The sequence below is a fragment of the Cotesia typhae genome, unplaced genomic scaffold (assembly GCF_013202065.1).
Source record: "Cotesia typhae breed Kobodo isofemale line unplaced genomic scaffold, CoteBio_Ctyphae contig_36, whole genome shotgun sequence".
Classification (NCBI taxonomy): Eukaryota; Metazoa; Arthropoda; class Insecta; order Hymenoptera; family Braconidae; genus Cotesia; species Cotesia typhae.
The window spans coordinates 113,599-139,201 of NW_027423744.1; the positions used below are offsets into that span (position 1 = coordinate 113,599).

General features: G+C 34.2%; 1 protein-coding gene across 1 annotated transcript; it reads right to left on the minus strand.

The window, feature by feature from the left end:
- Window positions 1-10,546: 10,546 nt before the first annotated feature.
- On the minus strand, window positions 10,547-12,490 carry LOC141526865 (uncharacterized). The gene has a single exon (XM_074242004.1). The coding sequence runs from the start codon at window positions 12,487-12,489 to the stop codon at window positions 11,974-11,976; it is 516 nt and encodes a 171-aa protein (XP_074098105.1). The 5' UTR covers window position 12,490; the 3' UTR covers window positions 10,547-11,973.
- Between the last annotated feature and the right edge of the window lie 13,113 nt (window positions 12,491-25,603).

A 25,603-nucleotide genomic window follows, 5' to 3' on the forward strand; every position in this document is an offset into this window, starting at 1 on the left:
TCTGGTCTTGGATTACGATGCCTCAAAGTCCACTTTGAGTTATTTGGTTCGTAATCTGGAGGTAGAGTAAACTTTGCGATTCTCCGTTTCCGCGCTTTAGTGGTATCGTTATTATTTTTTTTAGTAGGCAAGACTTTGTCTCTTATCTCTACATTCAATCCGCGAGATTCATCCACGTTGTGAGTATTAATCCTTCCAAAGTGTTCTTCCTCTGAAACATGATCGGCAATTGAAGGCTCCAAGCCCAGATCTTTGGCAATATCTTCAAAAAGATCTTCTAGAATGTTTGATATTTGCGAAGATTCATTCAAATAGTCTCCATGCACCAAAAGTGGTTCGTTTGATGCATACTGTATAGCTGGTCTAAAAGTGTGTTCCATTATACTTTCAGTTTGGATCAATCCGATTGAAACCCTTTTACGAAGATCTACTGGCACTGGCTGTTCACGAGCTCTGTCGCTCATACTAAAGCTACTGATGTCCAATCTCGGTATCATTAGTATCCTCTTCAGCTCTCGATTCCGTTGATCTTCTGGTGTTCGTGCTGGAATTGATAACTTTTAATTAGTAAAAGGTTTTAGAAGTATATGACGTGATTCTATTAACATGAAGGTGTCTCTTAATACTTATGTCGGTTAGTTGGTTCTCTTATAACGGACGAACAAATTGCAGGACTTTGCTGAAGCCCGATGGGGTTGTTGGCACCATCGAAGGAATCCGTAAGCAGAAGAATACCTTAATCTCTCTGTTGTAGAACGTAAACAGAACTATGGCCTACGTCTATAATTATTGAGTTGACACCGGTTCGTTATGACGTCATACTGCTACGAACAAAGAATTATTAACGTAACCGGTTTCTTTAACCTAGTCGTGATGATAACAACTCAAGAAATTACAAGACAATTAAATTAAGAATAAGGAATTTTGTACGTCACTTACGTGAGGGATACCCAGTTAAGGCCATGTACGTCAAAACTGGAATCGACATCTGGATGAAGTAATACAATGAGAGCCACCGCCTAGTGACAAGCAACCCACATTTCTTATCTGCAAAATGTTAAATATATTTTATGACACAGTAATGAATTTAAATTTCAAAACACATAAACATATTTCACATTAAATATTCATCTACATTAAACCCCACGACAAGGAAGCGAATGAGGAATGTAATAAAATTATTTTTGTATTCTGCGTGGATGAATCACAGCATACCTAATTTTGCTCCAAGCTTTAAATAAATTCACACTTCATTCTTATGTTATTTATCACGATATTTAAAAACTGAATTAGAGCACTTGTTGCTGCAGACGACCAGTGTCATGAAGCTGCGAAGGTACACTAAAAATGCACTGTTCGAGTAAACTAAATAAAGCAAACATTTATCTGTGCAAGAAGACAAAAATAGAAATAGTTTTCTGGACTATTGACTTTAACACAAAGTACAAACAGTGCAATTACGATTACGAAGTAAAAACAATATCGATAAATACATCGCAATTAGTATATTTGTTTTGCATAAGATAACCCACCACACTTTGTGAGTTGATTAAACTGTGTGTGTGTCGAGGTCATCTGAATTACTAACAATGTATGTGTCACACATCGTGCTATTAGGAGGTATATCGTATGGGTAGAAGCATTTATCTATGACGTTCATTATGTACATAGTTATGGCACTAATTTGTCATAGGTGTACATTTTTCAATAAAGGGCAAAGTGACAAACACATAATTTGCTGTGACGTTACAGAGTCAAATTCTTGTCGAAGTTTTGCAATTTTTACCTGTTATAATTATCTGCAGCAAGACTCTTTGGCGGAAAACGACGCTAGGAACTATCAAACTTGCGAATAGTCTCGCATTAGCTTTATAAAAGATTGTTTTGTGGGTGGTTTGTGTATAGCGACGTAGTTTGATGGTACGTTGTAAAGATAGTGTAGTTTAGTGTTTTAAATAAAAAGTGATTTGCTATTTGCACGTTATATTTTATTAAAGGATAAAAAGTTATAAAAAAGAATTACATTAAGCTTATTTACGATAATAAAAGGAATGTTAACATCATGTAGAAACAAATTAATTCAACGCTTATTAATAATAATTATGACAAAATGGTAATGCAATGAGTGCAAATTATTATTAATAAAAATAGAAACAAATGATTGCAAATTAATATTACGCTTATTGACTAAAAATTATCTTTAAATTCCACAAACAAATGCGTCATATTAATAAACGGCAATTTTTTTAGCCAATATCAGCTGATACCGCATGGCAGCTATGATAGACTTCTTACTGGATGGGCGCCAATTATGACGGTACCCATACGTTTGGACGAAATTGATGATGGCAGTGACCGCGCCGGAGTCTAACCGGAGACTATTATAACCCCTCTGTTTCTTCTTAACGTACCGGCATTTATTCAAGGCAGACTCTGTGAAGATATGTTTCATCAGGAGTCTTGTCAACTGGGTACACCTTATGGAACGTCGCAAACAGAAGTTGAGTTCTGAGTCCTTAATGTATACACCAGTATTGGGAAAGAGCTCGACGAGTCCTGGTGCCCATTCGTGATGCTTCAATGTCCATCGGATGGCGTTACCTCCGAGGTTTACAGGCGCATCCTTCAATAGGTTGGTAGCTCCCAACTGTTCGTCTACCTCTGAGGAATTAATAGCCCAGTCACGAGAAACTTTACCGTCAGCACCATCTTCGATGGCTTGATCAATATTAATACTCGATTCTTCTTGTTGTGATTTTGCAACTTCATCTATTTGACTGGCCATCGATAACTCTAGGTCACCAGAATTTGAAGGATTGAAAAATAATCTTTCGATGTTTGACCAAAAAATGTTGCTGTCATTTACTTCGCAGATTTTCCACCTGTTGCTGGGCGCTGAGGGGGAATCAGAACTTCCGACTTTTGTGATGATCACTTCAGGACAATAAACTTCTTCTGTGCTGGTTCCGTATTCGCTGTTGCTGCGACTCTCTGAAGAGCGCGTAGATAAATGCCAAGGAGTGTCGTCGTCACTATCTAGAACAATTGCACTTTCTGATGGATCAGATTGTACCTTCGGAACTTTTTCCATTGCAGTCTCTGTCGAATAATCTGAATTAGTCTCTGTCCTAAGCCTACCAAGCCATTTTTCGAATTCTTCTGAATAGGAATTGTGAGGACTTCTAAATTTGGTGGCAGTTGTTACGGAGCTGACATATTCTTCGGCACTATCCTCACGTTGATTGACACAACAAATCACACTGTCGTAGAAATCTGGAACAAACATGTCATTATTAACCCTTTAACGCCGAAGTTGAACTAAATAAGCCGCGTGGCACCGGAGTAGGGAGCGTGTAAAGTAAATGTAGAAGAGGGCGTTTCACCAAGATTGGGGGAAACGCCCATAAGGCTTAGAGGGTTAAACAAGCAAAGTATTGGGATTGTATTGGATCTTACTATTCCACTTGTGCTAAGTTGTTAGTATAGTAGCTAAACATTTCTTTTCGAGTAGCCATTCTCTATTGAATATGTCACGTCAGTCAATTATGCGCACAATTTGATTTGAACTCAATATATATTGCTTACCTGCCTTGTACATGATCTTAGCCAAGCAAAAGAACCAGTCTTTCTCACGATTCTCGTAGTTTTTCACCCGTTCTTTAGTGACTTCCCATGGTTCATTAGGATACGCCACCAAGACTGTTGAACTCTCGCTATCTTCCCATACAATCCAGGACACCGGGACGTAATGGACTTCACTGCCTTCCATGTTCTTGGATGGCATAAATTTTACCATGTAATAACATTTTTGGCTTTCGTCCATCTAGAAAATTCAAGGATAATTAGCCCTGTTGCCAATAATTTAATTTTCTATTACTTATTAAAGTTCGACTACGTACTCAAATTTACCCGAATGAATAAAAAAAAGCGCCAAATTCAAATTAAAAAAAAAAAAAAAATCAATATCCATAGAATTAAACGCATTTGTTTGATTCAAAGTTTGATTCAAATTTAAAACACGAATAAACTAAAAGACGAGTAATATGTAGAATGTAGAAGGAAAAATGTGTAGTAAGAAAATATAATCTAAAATCTGTTTCGTATTTATAGCAATAGCAAAAAAAAGAAAATTACGACCTACCTCAAGAAACGTGTCTTGGCTAACTTCCAAATGTAAATCCTCGTATTAGAAACAAAATATACGTGCAGAGATTAACGAACTGACTTTATAAAAAATAAAGTTAAAAACGTCCGGCTGGACGCAGGAGAATTTACCAATGAGCAAATTTTGTACAGTACGATACCTTTTTAACAGTCGCATTATTATTGTAAGTTGTTTTTCGATAGACTTAATCAAAATACCCAATCGCTATTCAATTTGATAACTTATGAACTGTAACTATTAAATGAGCTATTTAAAGGAGAATGGGAAAAACCTTAATGAAACAAACCACTAATTATTGTATTGTGAATATTATACTTTATAACAAAAATTACAGTATGTCTCTCACAAAAATAAGGGGTTTGTCAATAAATCTAAAACATACAATAATTTGCTCACTTACATATACCGAAATATATACATACCGACAGTGATTGTAAGATTCATTGTAAACTACAAAGAAAAAGGATTAACGGATAAAAATAACTTTGTGGGAATAAATGCGTTTAATGAAGGCAAGGTGAAGGCAATGACGTCCTAATTAGCTAGACCTATACGTCACATAAAAAATTACACATCCAAATAAATATTTTTTTCTGTGAAAGATTTACCCTACTATTTGCTCGACTGCATCTGTTGCTGACGTCAATAGCAATGTGTTACTGCTTTGCCAATTTGCGACTCATTTTGAATCACATTCCTTTATGATGTCAACAACAGTTTTGCGATTCAATTTCGCGCTGCATAATGTTTTTCAACGCGTATCAGCGGGCTGTGTTGTTATTTCTTAGGAGTTATTAAGATCACGTTTTTTTTAACGCAACGTATTTTTTGTTCGTAACAATCCGCAGGGGAAATGTTATTAATGTTAATCATATAACAACGTTTCGCTCGTATTTCACTAAAACTACATTTCGTCGTACAGTGAATTATATAACGATGCAATGGTATAAATAATGTAATATACGAATTGAATAATTAATGTTTAACTCACCAGCACTCTATTCTGCGCAAAGTAAGACTCCCAATCTTTTCCAGGGTTCACGTAAATTTTAACCCGCAGCGAGCCTCAGGACTTAACTATGTAGTGTTTGCAAACCTGCGTCGTGTCTATTACATGCCAGTGCAGTAGGAACAGGGCTAAGTCCCTAGTAATCTATAAGAAAGTCTTCATTATCGATTATCGGTACGTTAGTCTCCTTTCTAGCTCGCTGAAATCTACACGCTGGCTAGCACTAACTAAGCGGTCACCGATTCAAAAACTAACGTCAGAAAATGCTGCTTAACATGCGTCTTTGTCAGAGTCAGACGCTTGCCACGTGGTGTGCAATATATTTTTAGTAACAAAAAGCCGTTTTATAGAATGCAATAATATATTATATCGGTTCAACAGGATTTCGATAACATGTAAAATCAAGTTTTAATTAACAAAAATGAGATCTTATCTTACTAATTATAAACAATGTTTCCAATGTGAGTCGAGATAAGTAACTCCATACAAAAAATATAGGTATTGTTTTTTATTTCAAGAAACGTTATTAATAATATTAATCCGTCTGTTAAAAAAAAATGCGACTTCTATTTTGAACCAGCATCTATTATGAAAAATAGTTGCTTGATCGCTGTTTTAATTTCATAGCTAATTTCTTCGCTAGCAGAGTTGACGCCAGGCTTAGGTGACATAAACGTCAATAACAAGTCCATTCCGTCAATAGCATCTGTCCAGTTCGAATTCGTTTGGCGGGTCACTTTGTCCAGCAAAAACTTAGCATAAGTACAGATCTCCGTCTTAAGACTTTTGTAGTGGGGGTTATTGTGGCGAGCTTGAAATTGGCTCCCATATCTTTCACAAAACATATCAATTGACCGGAGAATGCTGACGATTAATGGTCGAATTATCATAAATTGTTCCATCACTGTAAGCACGTTGATAGCAGCAGACAAATCAAAAAACGACTCATTAACCACGACATTTTTAATGTTAGTGGTAGTTTTTGGTATCAGCTTGGATTTAACTTCGTTAGGTGATGTGTAATGCGCCGTGTAGAGGAGTGCGTCTCTAAGATTATCTACATAAAGAAAATCAAAATGAATATTCAATTTTACCAAATGAAAGGTGTTCACTAATGACCAACTAAGTACTGACCTGTTTGATAGTACACGGTAGCCAGGTAAGTTTGCCAATGAATGAACACTGGAAAGTTTTCCTTCAGGTATAGTAGCATGTTCTCCGTCTTATTTGGCGGTGGGTAGCGCACAAACACAATCCTATCCAAAGTTGAATTGAGCCAATTACTTGAAATGCATGTCAATTCGTTTTGGTGTTCAAGGCTGCCTATGAACTTCACGACCAGGTATTTGCTCTGGAAAGTGTATGTGTCCGTTTTAGAGGCTAATTTACTTTTGCTAAGCTTATAACAGCATGAAAAAAAAACTCACTTTATTTTTCAACGTCGAATTCATTTCACAAAACGTATGTGTATGTTCTCGGATCAGGACAAATTTAAAAAGAATTGTAAAATAATCGGGCTTTTATATGTGCCAGCTGCCAGACAATCTACTTCATTTCCAACTCTAATTTTACTACCCATTGAAATACATTTATCCAGAATATTTTGGAGGAAAATCAATCAGTTTAAAAGGTCAACAAAAAAACTGTTTCCAAATGCAGAAAAAAATATCTGACGTCGTCAATACATACATATGTTATTTCGTAATGGAAATACAAAAGACCAGACAAGCTGAGTTTATAAACATTTTATTCAAAAAAGTAAAAAAATCACTTGCTATGCCATAACATCGTAAGAATGAAGGCTAAATAAAGTTACTTTTGCAGAAGTTGACGTAATATCAACGTCGTTTTCTCAAAATCAGTCGCTATCAGTTCTTGTACGTATTTAGTCATTTTTTCTCGCAGGAACTGCATCCCCTCGTTAATATCATCTGGAATTAAACCGACTATGAAAAAGGGGTGACGTCGTCGAAGGAACAATTCCTAAGTTGGTATAAAAACACTAACCTGTTGCATACTCCAAAGTCGCCGAATAAACTTTGTAAGCCATCGTCCGGTATATATTTAATGACACTTTAGTTCGCAGCGGATACGCTACCATAACATTGTCACCGTCACGAGTGACAATCCACGATTTATGAATGAACTTATACGGAAAACGTTTAAACACTCGAGGCAAGCCGACGAATTTCACTACAAAGAAATTTTTATTAAAATCTTTTTCTGACATAATTATCAACGATGCATTAACAACCTATTGCATTGGCAGTCAAGGTACTATTGCGATAAAATAAAATTGGATTTATTTTTATATTAAAACAAAAGTATTGGAACAGCTTTTAAAATAAACATCTCGTTATTGCTATGATAAAAATGCAGCACAGTTTTGCCAAGAGCAAAGAACTCCAATCGGATTAAATTGACCTTAACACTTGTTCTATTCTTACCAAGGTTACTTCTGATAAACACATGCGTTGATTGTATTATAAATAGGTATCGCACCACTTACACCCAACATCTTCGTCGCATATAATATCACATGCGCAAAAAACTAATGAAGTAGTTGAGTCGTGCCCACATTGGATTGATTGAGATTCATTACAAACTAGGACATCTTTATTAGAATAAAATAGCAGTTTATATTTCACGTGTTTATTCAATATCCCGACCCATAAACATTATGGCTTGGATTAGCATTGCTATAACATTATTCGCTATTTTTTTGGTTACTAGGACCCCGTTATCAGTCTCTACTTTTTTTCGGTGCAACTGAAGGCACTTAGACATTTTCTTATGCACGATTTTCAAGAAAATATCTCGGAGCTGCGTGTACTTCAGTCTTTCGACTGCCATTAGGTCGTCATTCCCTGGCTGCTTCTGTTCAGAGTCAGTATGATCTTCAATCTCTTTGAGGTATTCCAAAAGAGTTGCGACGATCGGTTTAATCGTCAAGAGAAGCGAGACGTCATCAATTTCTTTCTTGTTGCTTTGTTTACTCGTTCCTGGAACTTGTAGATCTGGAGCTGGTGCAGATTTCTTCTTTTGTAGGCGTTCTGATTTTCGGTTAGATGCACTCATTTCTGGTCGATTGTTTCTATGCTAGAAGAAGCATTATACATTTTTAGATTAATTATTCTACTTATTGACGTCAATTTAACAATGAAAACTCTAAACTCTCCATTAGAAAACTCGGAAGATGAAAGTAAAAAATTCTTACCTCCAAAAGACTAGATAAACAACTTTGTTCTTGTTCAGATGAACAGGTAATGAACTGCAGGAGCTCGTCATCGAAATATTTATACCGTCATATGTCCAATTCGGGATCAACCAGATGATCAACGTAAGACAATAAATCTGTTACGTCGCAATGCAAACAACTGGAAAAAAGTACCAGAATTATATTTTTTTGGACAGGGTTGTTAAATATAGTAATTAAAACATTTTATGACCTGAATAACCTTCTCTTGACTGATAATAGATTAGCGTTGCGACCAACTTGGCTGTCAAGGATCGTTATACCCAAAAATTCTCCATAAATGAAATATCTACGGTCTTACTCACAAGAAATAAATTTATGTACAGTTCAAATAATTACCTGATATTTGATAACACTGAACCGAACACATGTTGAACGCGTGATTGTCATCCGCTCCTTATGTAATCAACGCTGCAACGTCGCACTAGCCATTAACCTTATTAAGTGACCCGAAGGTTAAGGAAAATTTTTCGGATAGCTTTTCCCATTAATATTGTAAGTTTTTTCCTTATCCGTATCCTTTTTAGGGTAACGTAACAATTCACAGAAATTTCGAAATTCTTACAATAGGGTCATTATTTTATTAATCACTTACTACTGCATTTCTTGAGAAAAATCAAGATTGTAAGTAAACAAAAATAATTTTTTTTACGATATTTTTAGGCCTCTCCATTTTGCTCCAGTTTCCCGTTTTGCCCCGCTCTGTATTTTATAATGGTAGTTAATTTGTTAATTTCTACATGGATAACTTGCCTAGTAGACGCCAGTACTAAATGTATTGGATTTTCGTAATGTCCACTAGGCAACGTCGCGAACTGAAAAATCAGGGACTTAGAATAATTGCGACGATTCTTCAAGCAAAGAGAGTTGTTGTCACCAATAGATGGCGCTACAAGACAATGGTTTTGATGACGTCTTATAGCCCTAGACACTGATCAGCAGTTTTATTCAGGATTGAAGAAGCTTAAAATTTGTAAACTCATACCTCATTTACTAAATAAATTATTATCAAAAATTTTTAATTTTCTTAGCGGAAAGTTGAAATTTTTTAATATTTTTTTGATTTCTTATTAGTTACAACATAGGGGGATATATATATTTATATATATGAATATCTTGTTGAAAAATCAACACAATATTTGCAGCACCAGCTTATTTTTGTTCAGTTAACTCGATAGTCGTTCACTTATAAGAATAATTAGTTAATTTAAATTGAATTTATAGTCTATTGTTAGTAATATTAAAAAGTTGTCCACAATTAATTAAACCCAAATTATTTTTCAATAGATACTTTTTTTGGACGTATGTCCGGAGACTGACTGACTCTCCCAAATTTAAATATTTTAATCTACCACCTATTAATTTAATCAACTTTTTATTATTTCAACAAAATCCTTTTAAAATAAGAGAGAGTTTAGCAATAGGCCCACCTGAAGTCGATCGATCATCTAACGAGGCCAGCCTGGAGTTTTAAAATTATAAAATTATGTAAAAACGTTTAACCGGAAAAAACCCCAAAAATTCAGAACGTGACAATATGTATTTATAATTCTTTTTATATATCTCCTGTTCCTTTAACTAAAGAAAAATCAAACTTGGACAAAAAAAATCATCAACTCTTATAATTTAGATGAAAAATATGAAAACATATCACGTAAGCAAACTATTCGTAACGCGATTGGTCGAATATATCATAAGCATGAAAATATATGCAAATCCTAAACGCATGCGCGCGCTTGCGCGCGCAAATTTGAATTCTAGTTATCTTTAATAGTTGATTCTTCTGAAAAGCTTTATTACTGCGATAAATTCATGCTTAAATTTTTTAAAAAATATTATTCTTTTATTAGAAATAACTTAAGGGGGATATATATATTATATACATATTTATGATTGTGTGCGATGGTTCGGCTACTCGTTCTATCGCTCGTCACGACGTTTATACATATATGATAGTGCTTTACTATAAATCTTACAATTAATGCAATTGAACGTTCATAGTCGCACCAATGACTTGAAATATGGGTATTTCTGTGACTGGCACGTAGTGAATTTTAATCCTCTAAATGTGTTTATAGATGCATAAAATAATTTTTTAAATTAAATTTTCAATATTCTTATAGCTTTTTTAATAATGAACAAAAATGTACCACAAATGCATATACAATACATACAAGTAAGTATCCTTAACAGCTAAACAATATTACATGGTAAAAATGTGTGAAAAAAACAAAGTCTTAGCTACAAGATAGATGTAGTTTCTCTGAGAAACTCAATGAGATTGATAATAAAGTAACACACACTTATTATATTATATTAAATTATGCTAATTTTACGATACTTAAACCGTTTTATTTTGTGTACATTTTGTTCGAATCCTTTTAGTCTTCACAAAGACAACTTAGATATGCTAACAACCATCGTATGATAATCCGTTTTGCGGTTAAATGTCACGAGAATCTTCTTTATCAGCGGAACCACCAGTTAGGTCTTTTAGACTCGGGCCAAGTTTTTCGGCCCAAAGATATTCACAAAGAACAAAAAATAAGGACTTTTTTGTTTTATTATGTTATACTCTTTGACATAACCTTGTTACGAGACAAAGCTGATGACCGGTGACCTAAATGAACACTCTCATATTTTTGTGCATATGTCATACGAATATGCGCGTCATGACGAATGGTGTCATACAATGTTTACATCTTGATTGCTATACATCCTTGCCAAAAATCATTCCGACACAGTTAATTAGTTTTAATTATAGTAACCCAAACAATGACTAAATTTACTCAGACTGAAAATAAATTATAAGTCCGACGTCAATATATTATAGTACTTACTCTAATATTTCTATAAACTATGCACTAATGCGACGATTTAGTCCTACCGCATGTCGTACGTGATAACGAATTCTTACCAATGTCATAAGTTATCACCTGAACTGTATAATTGTAACATAACACAGTCGCAATTATCATTTAATTCTATGTAGAAAAACTTTTATTTTTATTATTCAATTAAATAATTATTTGGTTTCTGAATGAAATACACTTGAATCAACAATATTATAAATAATTAAATGATATTGCTTACTATATGTTTATACAAGTGTTACAATTGTGGCATTTTCACATTTTACAAGTGATATTTTTCACTTACTTTATGATAAATATCGAATTATAATAAATTAGTAAAAAACCTATTTTACATTATTCTCAATATTTCTATTAATGTATCAATACAAACCCTACACCATATTATTAAAAAACAACCACGTTATTAAAAAAGTTGTAAAGAATTACAAAACAGTTTTTACGTATTTTAACTGTAAATATTTGAATATTGAAACAAGATTAATAGCTTGAATTTTCAACAATCTCATAAATAACAAATCTAAATAAATTACAAGAAAAAACAAAGATTCTCAATCTCACTGTTAGTTATTTGTTATTACAATTATTCCTTGTTAGAATTGTATCATTTTTTCCGTATCAGTGGGCATTGCACGTTATTTGTTTACATATCGCCGAATATCTTGATAAGTTACCTCGGAGTCAATGCAAAACTTTCACTCGATGTGTCAGACTCGTCGGAAGGATCGTCACACACAGCACCGTTAATCCTTAGAGTTTCCATCATTTCAAGGTCTGCAATTATGTAGGCAACTTGATAGGCAGTATCCCGCAAATAGTTTACAGCTCCTAGGTCTGCACCAGGTGTTTGGCAAATCCACTCGGCCAGCAGATGATTCCTAGTGATCACCGCAATATGCAGCAAGGTGTTTCCCATAACAAGCTCCTTAGCATTGATATCAGCACCCATCATCCAAAGTAACTCGATTTTCGACTTAGCGTTAGCTTGGTCGTCCTCAGCTACGGCGTGAGTAACCTGTCTTCCACAGAAGTCATACTGATGCAGGACATCGGTCCACCGCATGGATTCTAGAGCCTCTAAAAGCTCTCTGACCTCGCCTACTCGACAGATATACTGAAAAACGTTGCCTTCGTAGTCAGTCGACTCAATAAAATGTTGGTCATTAGCAGCTCCATTCTTTTCCATAATTTACGACCTAGATCAACACGTCTTGCACTGTCTGAAAGTCGAATATAACTAAATATAACTAAATATAAACTTTTATTTATCATTCAGCTTACTGGAATTCACCAATTCCCCGAGACTATTACTTAGCTCGTTTGTATTAATTTCATTACTGCAATATATCCTGTGAGTTTATATCTTTCGTCGGATCTTAACATGCCAACAATTCCGTTGATACGTCGTTAAAAACATTCAGCTGGTAAATTAACTTTTATAACGGCTCATAAGTTACTCTGTCAATTGGTAGGCATCACGCCAACACAGCGGTGGCATTATAAAACTTTTGGGGCGAGAGATAAACTCTAAGTGACGAAACGACTGAAGCGACGTCTTATTTTATTATAAAACTTACGTAAATAGAAGAGTAAATCGGGAATTTTTTATCTACTTTCATTAAAAACATGCGCTTAAAAAAGATTCTGGAGTAAAAACTTGTACAAACCGCTACACTATAATGAAATACAATCCGAAATGCCAATAGTGTGTACACATTGTTGCATCTCAGCAAGAAGACGCCGTAGAAAAGATGAAACTCCTGATACTCTGGGGCACAGACGTCAATGGAAAGGAGTTGAAAGGAGGGGATACACCTTTGCATTTAGCAGTGAGGGCTCAGAACTACACCTTGGTAGAATGGCTGTGTCAGCAGCCTAACATCAACAGAGAAGCTATGAACAACGACTTAATGACGCTGTACCACATGTTACAAGAAACCGACTCAAGAAATGTCTATGATTTGCCTATTGTTGTACGCAAGAAGTTTGCACATGGCTTAAGAAGGTACAGAGTGAAAGATGCATAGTTTACTGTGATATAACAGAGTCAAATTCTTGTAGAAGGTTTGCACAAAATTGTCAATTATTATCTGTTATAATTATCTGCAGCAAAACCCCTAGGTGAGACAACGACGCCAGCAACTATCATACTTGAGAGCATTCTTGCGCAAGCCTTGTAAACGATTGTTACATGAATTATTAGTAGATGCAAAATATATAAGTGTCTCTAATTACAAATCATACATTGAAAAAAAAATCTACTAACCCTACTCTATCCTACTCGTTAACATTCCAGAGAATGCATCAAGTCTATTATGCAACTATTATCTCGTTACGTTTGAAACATCCAATAATGTAAAGATTACAATGCTATACGTCACAAAGTACATATGTATCATCACTTCATTGATAAAATTTTATCTATATAAAATAACTTGGATACATTAGTTTTTCCTACGAACATTCTATCCACACACCGAATGAATCATCAACACGCACAACCTTGAACTGACCTTAGTCAACCAAGTTCAATATAACCATCGCGGTTGTTTTCATATTGTAATATAACGGTGCGCATGTTTATACATTTAATGAAAGACGCAGGCCGCGAGTGATATCATACGTTCATTGGCCTAACGACATTGACAGTGGCGAAGGTCCATTTATTTTGTAGCCGAGCTATACAACATCGGGGCAACAACCTAAATTACGTCTTACATTTTTTCTTTTGTTTATTAAAATGCAAACAAGCAGATTGGGGTGTGACTTAAATGGCCAACTAAGAGCGTTTTCCTTAACGATTCTCGAATGACTAATTAGATGTTGTTGTGACGTCTACTACTAGTAGGTCCGACGACTATTGGACTGCTAACCAGATTCATTTAGGAAATATCCAATAAAGAGCCTCTCATACGTTATTCATTCAAGTTAATATTCTAAATGCTGTCAGTCCAACAAATCAATTATTTATGAAAGTACTTGATGATATAATTGATTCAATGACCTCTTAGACGTTTAACATTTGCATATATGCATGACCTGGAGCTGATATGGAGACTTGCTAGTCCCGAACCGTATTTTAAGCGTTAAGTTTGTCGAGACTAGTCGTTTACTATTTCAATAAAATGGAAGAACAGTTTGCAAATATTGAGTATGTTCTTCTAGCACCGGATATATTAGTGCCCTTATCCTGGCCAATTTATGGTCTAGAAAATTTTGTTGTAAAGCTCCTTAGAAAGATAATTAGTACCAGTCAACAGGAGAGCCCCATAATAAAGGTGATTGACATTTCAGTTCGGTTGGTGAGGAATCACCCAAATAGGTTTCCCATCGTCTGTGAATTGGTGCCTACTGAGTAAGTAACATCTCGCAAATTTGTTAACAAAAAGTTTAACTTGACAGAATGTAAAACGTTATCTCGATGACAGACAGGTGATTGGAGCTGATGTTTACGAAATCGTTCCTTCGGATGATGAGAACAACAATTTGATTGAGATTACCAGCGGAAGTGATCCTGGAGCCTTACAACGAAGGACTTTTTGGGGTAGAACTCGAGAAGCGATATGCGTTCTGCGTTCTCAAATTATTAAGTAAGTGGTGTAGTTCATTTAAATTATTTTTGCCTCCTTACGAGATAAATCCTGGTTTTATCTTTTATAATTATTTTGCAATTATAATTATCTCCGTAGAGCGGATAAGAGTAATTTCAATAGAGGACTTATTTACATCCTATTGCTTTATCAGTTGTTTGGATTATGGTTGTCCTCAGATACTGAACCTATTTATTTTCAATTTATTTGTAAATATACTGTTGATAATGAGACAATTAAAGATCTGATCGTTCTTAAAAACGTTCAGCGACGTTTTTTTTTTTTTTTCTGTTATTCTGCATTAACACACTAAGTACACAGTTTTGAGCCATGCATAGTACGTCAGTGACAAGAGAATCTTTTTGCAGGTTAACTCAACAGGTAGAAAAATGGACGTCAAAAGATACATCACCTGCAAGCTAAACCTGTAAGCTTACCGCTGTTTAACGTGTAAATACATTCAAAGATAGTTCAGGTAGAGAGGCACCAATTCGATGTTCGACGTCCGCATTTCAATACCTTATCATTTTTTATGTAAATCTACATCTTTATAAATTCGGACGTCTAAAATTTATTCTTGGACCACTTTTGTATTCACATACATTAAACAAGAATAAAATAAAGTTATTTTCAAACTTTTATTTTTTATTAATCGTCTTACTTTTTGGTCATTTAGAAAAAAAAACAAACTACGTCGCAACCAATTTTTCAACCTACTCATACTGTTTCCTTTTAGAATATGATTGGTCTAATCATCGTTATAGTTTGTAAACTAAAAATACTTTTGGTAGCAATAGAACTTATTTTTGATAATTTAAAATCAAAAATTTTTTTGTTTTTCTTAGCAATTCCAAAATATTGATAAATATATTACACAGTCCCAACCAGTATAACGTCGGCGATAAAAATAATCGGCAGCTGCACAAATATACACATTTTGTTTTTATCTTGCCTGGCGCTGCATTGATGTAAAATTGGGATATTTTTTTCAGTTAGTCGGCTTGAGTACTCATTACACGTTGTTTATCTTCATCTCACAGTTATCCATGTGATTTTGCTTGTATATTCAATTGGTGTCGTATATTTAATTGGAGTCGTTTTTTAAGTTTTGAAACGCATAAATACGACTGGATTAAGAAGACAAATCCAGTTTATAACTTTCCACAATACACAACAGACGCAACGTAACTAAGTGCTAAAAAAACTTAAATTTCTGCGGTAAAATGCATAAATCGGGTAATTTTTTCATACCAGTTATAGAACTTTCAAGTTTGGTCGACGACACCCTCAGAAGTTCACAGTCCCCAAGAAGAAGATCGAACAGAAATTTCGTAGGATTGTTGCCTTGCTTCGATGGAAATAGTTCAGAATTGTTCGAGTCAAGAGATCAAGATAACCCAAACTCGCTTGAGTCGGAAAATAACGAGCCCGATTCGATGTCCACCACAGCTGTACAAGCGTCAGGGTCTACAACACCACTCACGAGAGTTTTCACTCCAAATGATCAAGCGCAAGCATATGGAACCAACGCTCCTGAAGTCCAACACACCAACTTCTACAATTGGTTGATAAGCACCGTTATTCTCGACGATTTGAGCTACAGACAACCTTTCATCGACTCCTCTCAAGATGCGAACCAATTAACAGAAAAGGATTTGTTCCAACACGCTCTCGACCTCTATCACAACACAGACCGGTTGAAGCCACAAGAGTTGGTGGATCTACCATTTCTACCACGCACCATGGGTACTGGAGAGACATTGATGGATATTCCTTTCTTGGACCCGCTACTGGTGGTACTCAGGTGCATCCACATCAACGACGTCCACTGGATGCTCAACGTGCTTCCATGGAGGGTGGTAGATCGTCCCATCAGAACCGGCCGCAGTCTCCTTGCCGTAAGTAGCATCATTGTCACCTGGATCACCCGCCAAATCATCTTCAATCGGATGCTAATCTGTATTTTTTGTTCCAGTGGATCATCGACATTAACAACATTCACGACTTTCTGGAAATGACCAGAGCTCCTTTCACCGTAGTCGTGAAACTGATCCGGTTCTTAGACAGTTATCATGAATCGTTAAATTCTAATGCTTAGTTTTTTTTTTGTTCGTAAACAAAGCCACGAGATAGTACTGACTTTTCGTTAGAGATTAATTAATCGTTTTATTTGAATAAGAGTGTGTAGCTTAGTTTATAATTTGTCATCAGTCTGAATTAGAAAGATGTATGATTCAGTACAACAATGTAAGTAATCAAACTGACATAACCTCAGAGATAAAAATAAGTGCCAGTAATATAAATACATGCGTTGTTTATCTTGTCGATGGGCGCTGCAGTTGTGATGTATTAAATCGAAAATTTTCTGGGTTTATCAGTTTTAGGGTTTACTGGACATTGTTCAGCTTAATTAAACTTTCAACTATATTGATTATTTGCATAATTAACGACATCCGAGTCGAGTTTAAAATTTAAAGCCACAGTAAATACGTGCAGATTGATACGAAAGGAAATCAGTTTGTAACTTGACACAATAGATAGCAGTCACAACGTGAATAATTGTTTTGATTTATTAAATTTGCGTGGTAAAATGTATAGACAGAGTAATAACGATGTACCTGTAATAAACGTTACAAGTTCACCCTACGATTCCTCCGAAAGCTTGCAGATGCCGGAAAGAAGATTGAACAGAAGTGTCGTTGAATTGTTGGTTAACTTGAATGAAACTAGACTACAAGGATCTGAACCAGGGGACCAAGACCACTTAAGCTCACTTGAGTTGGAGGATAATGAACCCAATTCGACTTCCACCTCAGCTTCACAAGTGTCAAGGTCTACAACACCACCAGTCAGAATTTCCACCTTTATTGATCGTGTGCAAGCCCAGGTAGTCCATTTCCCTGAACTCCAAGGTCTGGATGACCAACGCAGCAGCTTCCATAATTGGTTGATAAGCACCGTCATTCTGGACGATTTGAGCTACAGAGAACTTTTCATCGACCCCGCTCGAGATGCTAACCAATTAACAGAAGAGGATTTGTTTTACCGCGCTCTCGACCTTTATGAAAACGCATACCTGATGCGGCCCCAACAGTTGGTGGATCTGCCGTTCCTCCCATGCACCATGCGTACTGGAGATACATTGCTGGACATTCCTTTCTTGGATCCTCTGCTGATAGTCGTCTGGTGCCTCCACTTAGAGGACGTTCACTGGATGCTCAACGTGCTGCCATGGAGGGTGATAGATCGACCTATCAGGACCGGCCGCAGTATCCTTGCTGTGAGTATTATCATTAGCACCTGAATGACCAGCCAAATCACCCGATCCATATTGTACGCTTCATAACGCGAAATTTATAGACTAGCCTTAACCCTCTAACGCTTATGGGCGTTTCCTCCACTCTTAGTGAAACGCCCCCTTCTACATTTACTTTACACGCTCCCTACTACGGTGCCACGCGGGTCACTTAGAGCCATTTCAGCGTTGAAGGGTTAAGCAACGCATGGTCGCGAAATGTCCATTTAATAATAATAATAATAATTCAGTAGTAAGACTTATTATCTTTTAAAAATTTGAATGAAAGCGTGCACTTTTGAATTTCCAAACTTTTTCTTTTGTTTCAGTGGATAACCCGCATTGCAAACATCCACGAATTCCTGGAAGACACCAGAGCTCCTCTCTCTATAGTCGTCAAGCTGATTCGTTTTTTAGACATTTATAATGAATCATCATAACATCAAGCTTAGTATTGTATTGTTTGTAAATAAAGCCACGTGATTATATTCACCTTCATCAAATATTTTTATTTGAATAAGCCTGCGTAGTTGCTAAGTTTATTGTTCGTCACTGGTCTAAAATAGAAATACTTATAAGAGTTTAATATTCGATCAATTTGAATACAATGCATCGTCATTTATAATAATCAATTGTGATGTCCAATTTGTGATTAAAGAACATTTACAAACCAAATTGCAAAAAAATCAATTAGTTTTTTTTATTTTTCGTCATGGCGTATGACCCTGGTCGAGTGGTAGTCTAAAATGTATCGAGTTTCATATAAAGCTACTAGTAATCATCTTAATCAGGAAAATTACGGACTTAGCAAAATTTTACCTCTAGTTAGAGAGCGATGACGTCAGAGCGTGAGGTCAGAGCTTGAGACGTCACAATACAGTCAACCTACCTCAAGCTTAGCCATAACCTTCTCTGTTTCTCCTGAAAGGTGCGCACTAAAAGATATAAGAAAAAAAAAAACGGAAAATTTCATAAAACATTTAATATACACCATAAAACCTTTAGGCAATAAGATCGTTTAACACTAACACAAATTTGCTTAATACTAATACTGCACATATTTAGTACAAGATTCACTATATGGAAAGGACGTAATAATCCTCGCGAAACGGATTATCAGTAGTGTCTCCCACAATTCGAAACCAAATAATGTCGAGGACGTAATACTCCGAGACCGCTGTGACATTTTCCAGGGTGATGGAGACACCAATCAGGCTATGAAATTGGTCCCAATGCTCAGTCAGGTGAGCGTGGACTAACCGCCCGACCAAGAAGGATGGATAATAACCCCACACACTTGGTAGTATGATCGAAATGTTATTAGACATTATTGCCCTGTAAAATTTCGCAGTCTGTATAGCGTGGTAAATTTAGACAGAATGAATCACCAGAGTACATCCAGTGTTTATATCCTCCTCAGAGGAATCAACGACCTGGGAATGCTGCGTATATTTCGTCCTCGACGAAGGTGAAGTTTGGATATCATAGTAGCCATAACGAAACCAATGACTTGAAATATGGGTATTTCTGTGACTGGCACGTAGTGAATTTTAATCGTGTATAAATGTTGGCTACTTATAGATTCAAAGATGATTTAATGTTGCGCAGATACGTTATTCTTATAGCTTTTGCAATAATGAACAAAAATGTACCACAAATGCATATACAATACATACAAGTAAGTATCCTTAACAGCTAAACAATATTACATGGTAAAAATGTGTGAAAAAAACAAAGTCTTGACTCTTGTAGAAGTATTTTCAAGTATAAGGTCAATGATTTTGAATTTGAAGCAAATTTGGATGAATATCTTGTTTGATAACATATTAGGTTAAGTATTCGGGCGACGAAATTATATTGTTTGTCTTTTTTAATAATTATGAAACTAACGATTAATTATTATTATTATAATTTAATAGACTTACCATAAGCCCTTGTGATTTAAATTTTTAATTAGAGTAATTTTATTAACATTTTCTACATGATAATGATGACTTATAAATTACGAGTCCAGATTCACTTAGTTCAGTGAGTAACGGTAATACGGTTGCTGATATTGTTTTTTTTATTAAACATGTAAAAATATAAATGGCTCTGTAAAATTGTCCATTGAGCTCAAGATTGCCAATATAATACATAAAAAATATATAGTTTACACCACGTCTAAGACAGCGAGTGCTATCTGTCATATATATTCAAATCAATCAATATTACTTTTACAACTTCCCTCACATTTTGTACATTAACATTAATAAAAATAATTCATTTCATAACATTTGTAACTAATTACATTATATAAAAATTTTAATATTTAAAATAAATTGAGACAAATCATTTAAAATATTACCGTTATCTATCCTATCTAGCAGGGGTTCGACATTGTCAGAATGACTTTGAGACTTTTTGGAGTGATTTTCTTAATTCTTTTCTCTGAGGTATAAAATAAGGACATATCCAAAAAATATGATCCGGGGTCTCCTCATCCATATCGCACGGACAGCTTGATGATGATACAATATTAAATATAAATATAAATAGACTAACCTTAAGAGACGTGTGGCCACTTCTCAGTCGATTATTGAAACCAAAAGCCTTCTGGCTAACTGTACACTAACAAACCATGGTCTAGCTTCTACCTTATAAAATTTTCTAAAGTAATACGTACCTTTTAAATCTACGGACTCAAGACACCAAACGTTAAAATCTTCTTTTAATTTTACTTTCCATCTCTTTACGGTTGCTGATAGCTACGTCATTGCTGGCTGACGCCATCTAGCGGATGCAAAAATAACCACTTCCTATCTGTTACTCAGAAGGTAACTGGTGAGCTTATAATAATATAATATAATATAATAAGAGGAAAATATAAACTAAAGATAAGGAATAAAATTATTTGATTGAAAATTATATAAAATTTGTGTATTGTTTATAAATTACATAATGATTAACAGCAATCATGATCGTCGAAAATAAAATAACAAATATGAATTCCCGAGAGCTCTAAAACGTAACGTTCTTGGTTATGGCTGAACAGTGGACAATTAAGTACTGTAAAATGGTGCAGCGATTTACCAGCCTCTTTATTTTTAAGCAGAAAAAGAATTAATTCAATTAGTTCGAGTCTAGTCAACTGTTTGGCAGTTCCACCACATTTTTGGTAAGAAATTTCGGTTAACTCTGATGGCTCCGGGCCATATTCTCTTTCGACGATATCGTTTTCGTATTTACGTTTGTTATCTTCGACTACAGGCCAAAAAAAAATCAACGTCTATTAGCATTCGGGTGCCGTCTTTATTCTTTCTTTCTAATCTTGAACACGGAACTTTTGACACATAAGTCCTGAATGTCTAAAGATATCATATTATATAAATCAAAGGTATATAAATTAGTTAATTTTATTTTAAATTTTGACTTACCGAATTTGATAAACCAATATATGCCACAATCAATAACAAAATTATTTTTACAGACATTTTATATTATTACTTGAATTTTGATTTAATTTATTCGTTGATGAATGTTTAACTGATGTTCTTATTTTTTTTTATTTCAAGCTCATAGATTTAGTTTGGAGAATATTATCAAAAACATATCTCTAAAAATTTCCTGCCAGGTAAAAAAGTGATAAGATTAGATAAACATATTTACAGATAAGTGACGAAACGGTAAAGCCGTTTAAAAGTTATTCCAAAAAAACCACATTTGAAAAAATTTTTTTCTTAGTTTTTTTAAGATTTCTCAAAATCTGCCGGTCCAAATTGTATTAAAAATCTAAGTTTGGCCGAGACCTTTCAAATGGCGCCAACCGCGATGAAATCGGTCAAACCGTTCAGAAGTTATAGGCTTTTGAAGACACACACAGAGAGACATAGTGACAACATCGCGGGAGTGATCAGGGAAGCTTCCTGTGACCTTGAAACGTCGAAATCTGATGGAAACTAGATTTTTGCAAGGCGAGGTAAAGCCAATAACTTCCCGATTTTTTAAAATCTTCGATTTTCTTAGCGGGAAGTTAAAAATTAACTTTTGTGCGCGTCAATTTATCTCTTGCCAGTATGACAATGGGTATTTCAATCATGGAGAATTTTTGGGTATTACTAGCAATTGTCATCTTGATTTAACGTTGAAAGTTTTAGGTTACATTTACATACTAGACATTTGTACTTGTTCATTCTATATATTACTCGTTCTTTAGTTTGTTCCTATTATATAAATTTACTTTAAGCTAGAATTTTAATTTACGCGCGCAAGCGCGCTTGAATATGGAGTTTGCATATATTTTCATGAGGCGTGCAATTCATGACACTGAAGTTAGCAGACGTCTAAAAATTTTTGTTTTTTTTTTTATTAATTAAATTACAACTAAAAAGATATTTATAAAAAGTTGCACTTATTGTTTTTCAAGTTTTTTACATGTAACAATATTTTTCTTTAATTTTTTGAGTAAAATTTTATCAAAAAAAAATTTCTAAAAATTTGAAATGTCGGCTAAATTCATTTTTACTGCAATTCACTCAGTTCGAGGAATAAAACGACAAAATGGCTGCTTGCAGCTGCATGAGCGTTGACTAACGTCATCTGGTGGATGAAAAATAACTAATTACCTTCAGTATCTCAAAAGGTAAAAAGGAACTGATGTATTTACATAGCATTAATCGGTAATGAATAAAACTGCTTGTAAGATTATATTTACCCTGACAGCCAAGTTGGTCGCAACTTTCTGTCTATATCTACTGCCGCAACTTGTCACCAAGTTGGCAGTAAATCTTGGAAAAGAACTCAGTTGGTGTCAACTTGTTAACCAATTTGTCGGCAAAAACTGCTTCTGAAATTTTTTCACATCAAGTTGACGACAAGTTTCTCAAGAAATTTGGCGACATCCCTGATAGCCAGCGCTTTCTCAGTAAGTGTTGACTTCCAGCAGTTACGGTTAATTTATACATCAAGTTGGCGGTAATTCTTCTCTCAACAACAGTTGTAAGCAAATTGACGGAAATCTACGGCCGCAACTTGAATACAAGTTAACAATCAAACTTGTAGTTAAATTTCTTTTCAACTTTACTACAATTTGAAGGAAATACTTGTACAGCAAGTTTTGACGTCTATTTGCAGAGTAAGTTATAGGTAACTAATAGGTAATCGCTCGCTTTGCCAACTCTTTCCGTCAAGTTTGCTTCAAATTGCGGACGTAGATTGACAGTAAGTTATAGATAAGGTGGCTATCAGGGATATTGCAGTAGTAAATTGATCTTCTTTTTCTCAGAAACTTGTAGCGAACTTAATGCCAACAGTTACAAATTCAGAAGTTGACCGCAAGTTGTCGCTAAGTTGGTGGCAACTATCTGACATCAGATCAACTTTGTTGGTCTGAAACTTTGGCTATCAGGGTATTTAAATTCAAATGTTGATATTTACAAATGACTAAACTTTGAACAACAGTCGTGTTTTTGAAACATATAGTAACAAAGATGAATTCCCAATGTCTCTAATATGTAATGTTTTTGATTTTGTTTCAATAATGGACAGTTGAGAACAGTAAAATGATGCAACGATCTCTTAGCCTCTTGATTCATAAGCAAAAAATTAATCAATTCTTCCAAGCCTGCTTTAGTTAACACTTTTTCAGATTCTCCACACTTTCTGTAGTAATAGTCGGTTGGTTTTTTTCCTTCTTCCCCCTCAAGATGCTTGTAACTTCCGTTTTCCTTCAAACTTTTCATTGTTCTGACCTGTAGAAAAAAATTATCGAGGTCTACTAAAATTCAGGTGCCATCATCAAGTTTTTGTTCTAACCGCGAACATGGAACTTCCGGTGAAGTAGTTATACATGCCTAAAAATGAATCATTTAAATTTTTATATTTATTATTTACTCATTTATTTAGCACTTATCAGTACTTTATTTACTTACTTATACAATTATTAACTATAACAACTTTGCAGTCACTGTGTGACTGCTGTAACTTATGAACTATCAAAAAATAAAATTTTGCTTTATTGAAAATGAAATTTGTTAAATTAGACTGTACTTTCTCTTATCTATTGATATTTTTAAAGATACAAGCTCATCCTGATGTTATACTCATCAAGAGCTTTCATTTGAGTACCCACATGCATTTTTGATATATTTTTCATATATACATATATATATAACATATATTTTTAAGATATAAGCTCATCCCGGTGTCACACTTATCGAGAGCTTTCATTTGAGTACTCACATGCATTTTTGATATATTTTTCATATATACATATATATATAATATATATAAATATATAAAATATATGAAAAATTGATGTGGGTACTCAAATGAAAGGTCTTGACGAGTGTAACATCAAGATGATCATAAATTCAACAATATTAAATGATCTGGATTTATTTTTTAGAGTTAAATTTTATATTTTAGAGCGTCAAATTTAAATTTTTTTTGTACGCTGAGATGCTTTAAATTTTTTAAATATTTTCATTTAAAATTAATTTGCCATTAGTTAAATCAAAAAATCCCGCCTGTATTGCAATATCTGATAAATCTATTGCTTAATTTAAATAAATAGATTTTTTTTACTTATCCATTTTAATAAAACAAAAAATACTACCGTGGAAAACAAAAATATTTTAACAGACATTTTCTATTCTTCTATTGTTAAAAGTTATTTTAAATCATTTGTCAGAAAAATTTAAACTGATGTTCTTGTCTTTTTAAATTGATGAGTTTTCTCTGGAAAAAATTATGAAAGAAATATCTCTAACGGTTTTCTTTCAGATAAAAAAAGTAAATTTGATAAGATTGTATGAACACATATACAGATAAGTAATATTATTTTATTGATATAAAATTTGATGTCTAAGACTCAAAATTTGAAATTTTTTTATCACTTTATATTTATCAATTAAAAAAAAAAAAATTAGATTTGAAAATCGCGCGTATTTTAATACAACACTACTTTTCCAATTTTCAACGCTGCCAATGTAAAATAAAAAAATTACAACATTTCATAATTATTATTCCGACAAAATAAAAATTTTTACTATTTTTAAAAAATTCAGAAAAGTCCAAAAAAAAAATGTATTATTTTTTCGGACAGCCGTAATTTAGCAAAAAAAATTTTTTTTCCATTTTTTCTTAGTTGGTACGATAGTAGCATTCATATAAATTAATAATCTTTTTTATTTTTTTATTTCAGATCATTAAAAAGCTTGCAATCGTTACAAGATTGTTGCGCAATTTTTTTTGTATCCAAAGAGCAAATTTTCATTTTTTTGTAAAATGGTCTGCCAAAAATCGAATTACATTAAAATAGTATTGTTTTTAATTTTTTTTTTTTTTTTAAATGTAATATTATCTCGTTAAATATATTCTCCAGTGACCCTTTTACTGGCTATTGCTGTTGGGTCTTTATTAAAAAAAAAAAAAAA

Excerpts from the sequence above, each read along its gene's own strand:
- LOC141526865 (XM_074242004.1), bottom strand. The coding sequence starts at position 12,489 with ATGGAAAAGAATGGAGCTGCTAATGACCAACATTTTATTGAGTCGACT.